This window comes from Oreochromis niloticus, linkage group LG8 (assembly GCF_001858045.2).
Source record: "Oreochromis niloticus isolate F11D_XX linkage group LG8, O_niloticus_UMD_NMBU, whole genome shotgun sequence".
Classification (NCBI taxonomy): domain Eukaryota; kingdom Metazoa; phylum Chordata; class Actinopteri; order Cichliformes; family Cichlidae; genus Oreochromis; species Oreochromis niloticus.
This window is the reverse complement of record NC_031973.2, coordinates 23958527-23961904: the sequence shown is the minus strand read 5'-3', so window position 1 is coordinate 23961904 and position 3378 is coordinate 23958527. Positions and strand designations below refer to the sequence as shown.

The 3378-nt window shown below is 45.3% G+C and overlaps 1 protein-coding gene across 1 annotated transcript; it reads left to right on the top strand.

Annotated features, from left to right (window-relative positions):
• The first annotated feature begins 488 nt into the window (after nt 1–488).
• Nucleotides 489–2315, top strand: rasd1 (RAS, dexamethasone-induced 1). Its single transcript, XM_003438679.5, has 2 exons — nt 489–983; nt 1240–2315. The coding sequence occupies exons 1-2, from the start codon at nt 713–715 to the stop codon at nt 1767–1769; spliced, it is 801 nt and encodes a 266-aa protein (XP_003438727.3). The 5' UTR covers nt 489–712; the 3' UTR covers nt 1770–2315.
• The last annotated feature ends 1063 nt before the right edge of the window (nt 2316–3378 follow it).

Genomic DNA, 3378 nt, shown 5'->3' with positions numbered 1-3378 from the left:
TGCTGCTGCCTGGTGATTATGAATCAGCAGCTGCTGGACTTGCTGAAGATGTGAATGAATAAATCAATGAATGTGACCTTGTTAGTAAAAGACAGTGGTGGGTAAACAGCTGTGGAGACTTTAGATTATTGCTCAGCATGTTTTTCTTTTTTCCCTTTTCTCCTTAGATGATGATGTTCCAGTCAACATGACCTGCTCTGCTCAGTCTAGAGGAACCTGTATCCGCTGTCTACTTTAATGGTGTCTAAGGTCCAGCCTGTTTATTAACACAGTGTGCTAAAGCGGGTTTTAAACGCCGGAAAAAAGCGTCAATTATTAACTCGGTAATAGTGCTGGAAGTTTTTTTTAGTTTGGCTGTTACGCACAGACCCCGCCGCCCTGCCCCGCACTGTTACAAATGTTCTGTTTTTCGGACGGTCTGTTTGGTTCTGTTTCCCGGCGCTCTCTCCGCGTCTTAATTAGAAGTGACAGACTGACGCACCGGTGGGAGTTTGCTCCGCTTTTCGTTGCACTCAACAGGGCACCGAGTACTCACCGAGCTGTGACGCGGACAAGAGGCGGGGTCAGCCTCGCGCATAAATACGACGGCTCGGGCTCAGCATCCAGACAGAAACAAACTAGAGCGCAAGTGAGAGCTCCGAGACACACAGAAGGCTGCTCACCTGCCTTTTACGCACAAACGAACGGTGCACATCCAACCCCGGGTTTAAACATGATCAAAAAAATGTCGCCCTCCGAAAGCGATTTTGACATTCCAGCAAAGAACTGCTACAGGATGGTGATTCTGGGATCCACCAAAGTTGGCAAAACTGCAATCGTGTCCCGATTCCTGAACGGGAGATTCGATGAGCAGTACACACCAACTATCGAGGACTTTCACAGGAAAGTGTACAGCATCAAGGGGGACGTTTACCAGCTGGACATACTGGATACGTCGGGAAACCATCCTTTCCCTGCTATGAGGAGGCTTTCAATACTGACAGGTACTTATCCACATTCCTATCAGTCTGTTATTTTTTATACCAGAGAATCCTTATGTAAACTCAGAAAGCAAAGGCGGGCATTCTAAATGCTGCACGCACTCGGTCAGAGCGCACATCGTGCGCTTTAGCGCGTGGCTGCAGGGTGCAGCAGAGCCTCCTGTGCTTTATTGTAACTGTGCATACACACAAGGAGAAAATGAAAACACGTTAAACAAAAGCAAAGAAGGTTAAACAAAACAATATTCTCTGCTTTCAGGTGACGTTTTCCTCCTCGTCTTCAGCTTGGACAACCGAGACTCCTTCCAGGAGGTGCAGCGGCTCAAGCGGCAGATCTACGAGACCAAAATGTGCCTGAAAAACAAGATCAAAGAGAACATCGACGTCCCTCTCGTGATCTGCGGGAACAAGGGTGACAGAGAGTTTCACCGGGAGGTTCAGCAGGAGGAGATCGAGCAGCTGGTGGCCGGGGACGAGAAGTGCGCGTACTTCGAGATCTCCGCAAAGCGCAACGAGAACGTGGATAAGATGTTTCAGACTCTGTTTACCCTGGCCAAACTACCTCACGAAATGAGCCCCGACCTTCACAGGAAAGTGTCGGTGCAGTACTGTGACATGCTGCACAGAAAGTCTCTGAAAAACAAGAAGCTGAAGGACATCGGGGAAGCGTACGGCGTGGTGACCCCGTGCGCCCGGAGACCCAGCGTGCACAGCGACCTCATGTACATTAAAGAAAAGGCCATCGGAGGCGGTCACGGCAAAGACAAAGAGAGGTGTGTGATCAGTTAAGCGGACGCTGAAGCTCAGACTCTAATGACACATTTGAAGGGAGAAGAGCCCGGCCTTTCGTCAGAGCAGCCGGCAGCGCTCAAACTGACACCGGAGGTTTGGAGACGCCGAGGTCGCCGCGGTGAAGCTCCGTTTATAAAGGACACAGACTGGACACGAGTCCGCTTAAACTACCAAAAAAAGAAAAAAAGGTTGCCCACCAGACATATGAGAATGTTAGCTTGTTCCGTCAATCAGAGCCCGATGTGTGACGTGGCTTCATACTTTGTGAGACTCGCGCATAGATGCGTAAATGTGTTTTGTTGACGTTATACCTTTACAGACGGGAGAGAGAGAGAGAGAGAGAGAGAGACTCTGGGTGAGGAGGTGCAGTGTTTCGGGGAGGTCATGTTTACATCTTCTAGATTTTCTAAAGGCTAAGTACACTTGAATGTTTCGTTGCAATCTAGAGTATTTTTTATTGTGAATGTATATTTATTGTCACTGTCAATTTTTTCTTTTGCAGTGAAAAATATAAAAATGTAATAAAAAACAAATCAACACAAATATTTCTCTCTGTTTCTTCTATTTTATAATGTTAATATTTTTTTAGGCACCTTATAAATAGATGCATTCAAACAAGGAAGGGGGATAAAAGCACAGCCCCAAATAATATCCTTCACATCTCCCATTTGGTCTTGTCATTCTGAGATGTCATGCTCTCTGGGACTGGGACGTTTCTGTATAACTGATGCAAATATCTAAATTTTGCACTTATCCTGCAGAACCGAGCAGGATCTGTTAATTGTGCCCCTAATTCCGATCAAATAAAGACAATATAGTGCAGAAAAACAGGCTTTATTACCCAGAGGAAATCAATGCTTTCATGTTTATTTAAACTGCTATCACTGGGGACAAGTCATATGTGTTAGTACCTCACTAACTGCAGGAAGACTGAAACAGACCAAATTAAGGGGATCTAAAATGTGAAAATCACTCTACCCCACCTGCAAAATATTTTGAGGTCTATCCAGGAATTGTAAAATACCAAAATACTATTAAAAGCATGCTTCAAAAGCATTTTGGTGAGCTGTTTTGCGTCACACGGTGGACGCTTGTGGCACAAATATGCAAATCATGTCCCTTTAATGTCCAGATTCTTCTGTCCTTGAGTGGGAACATTTTAAAAACGTAATAGTAAAATTCAGCACTTGGTGCTGAAAAATTAAGCCACCCTGCGTTCCTATCCTCAACAAAAACAGTAATAATTTGTTCTTATTATGTTTTTCTACCTTGCCACCTGCATTTAGAAGTTCCAGCCTTCTCCCCCCGAGACAAGGCAGAGACTCAATGTTCGGTACATTCTCTGTGTGTGATGTTTTAAGTGCTCGCTATCAGCAATAATTCTGCATACTGTATCTTGGCAAAGAGACAGAGAACATCCTGCGTTAACCTGAGAGAGAGGAAAAGTCTCTCAAAGGCCAAGGTCAGAGCGCTGTACTATAACACTGCCCTCTAACTGTTCAGTTACACTATGTGCTCCCAACTGCATTCATTGTGAAGATCAGCAGGCTAATTATCTTATTATCTCCACACTGATAAGACGATGGCAACACTAATTGGCCCAGTG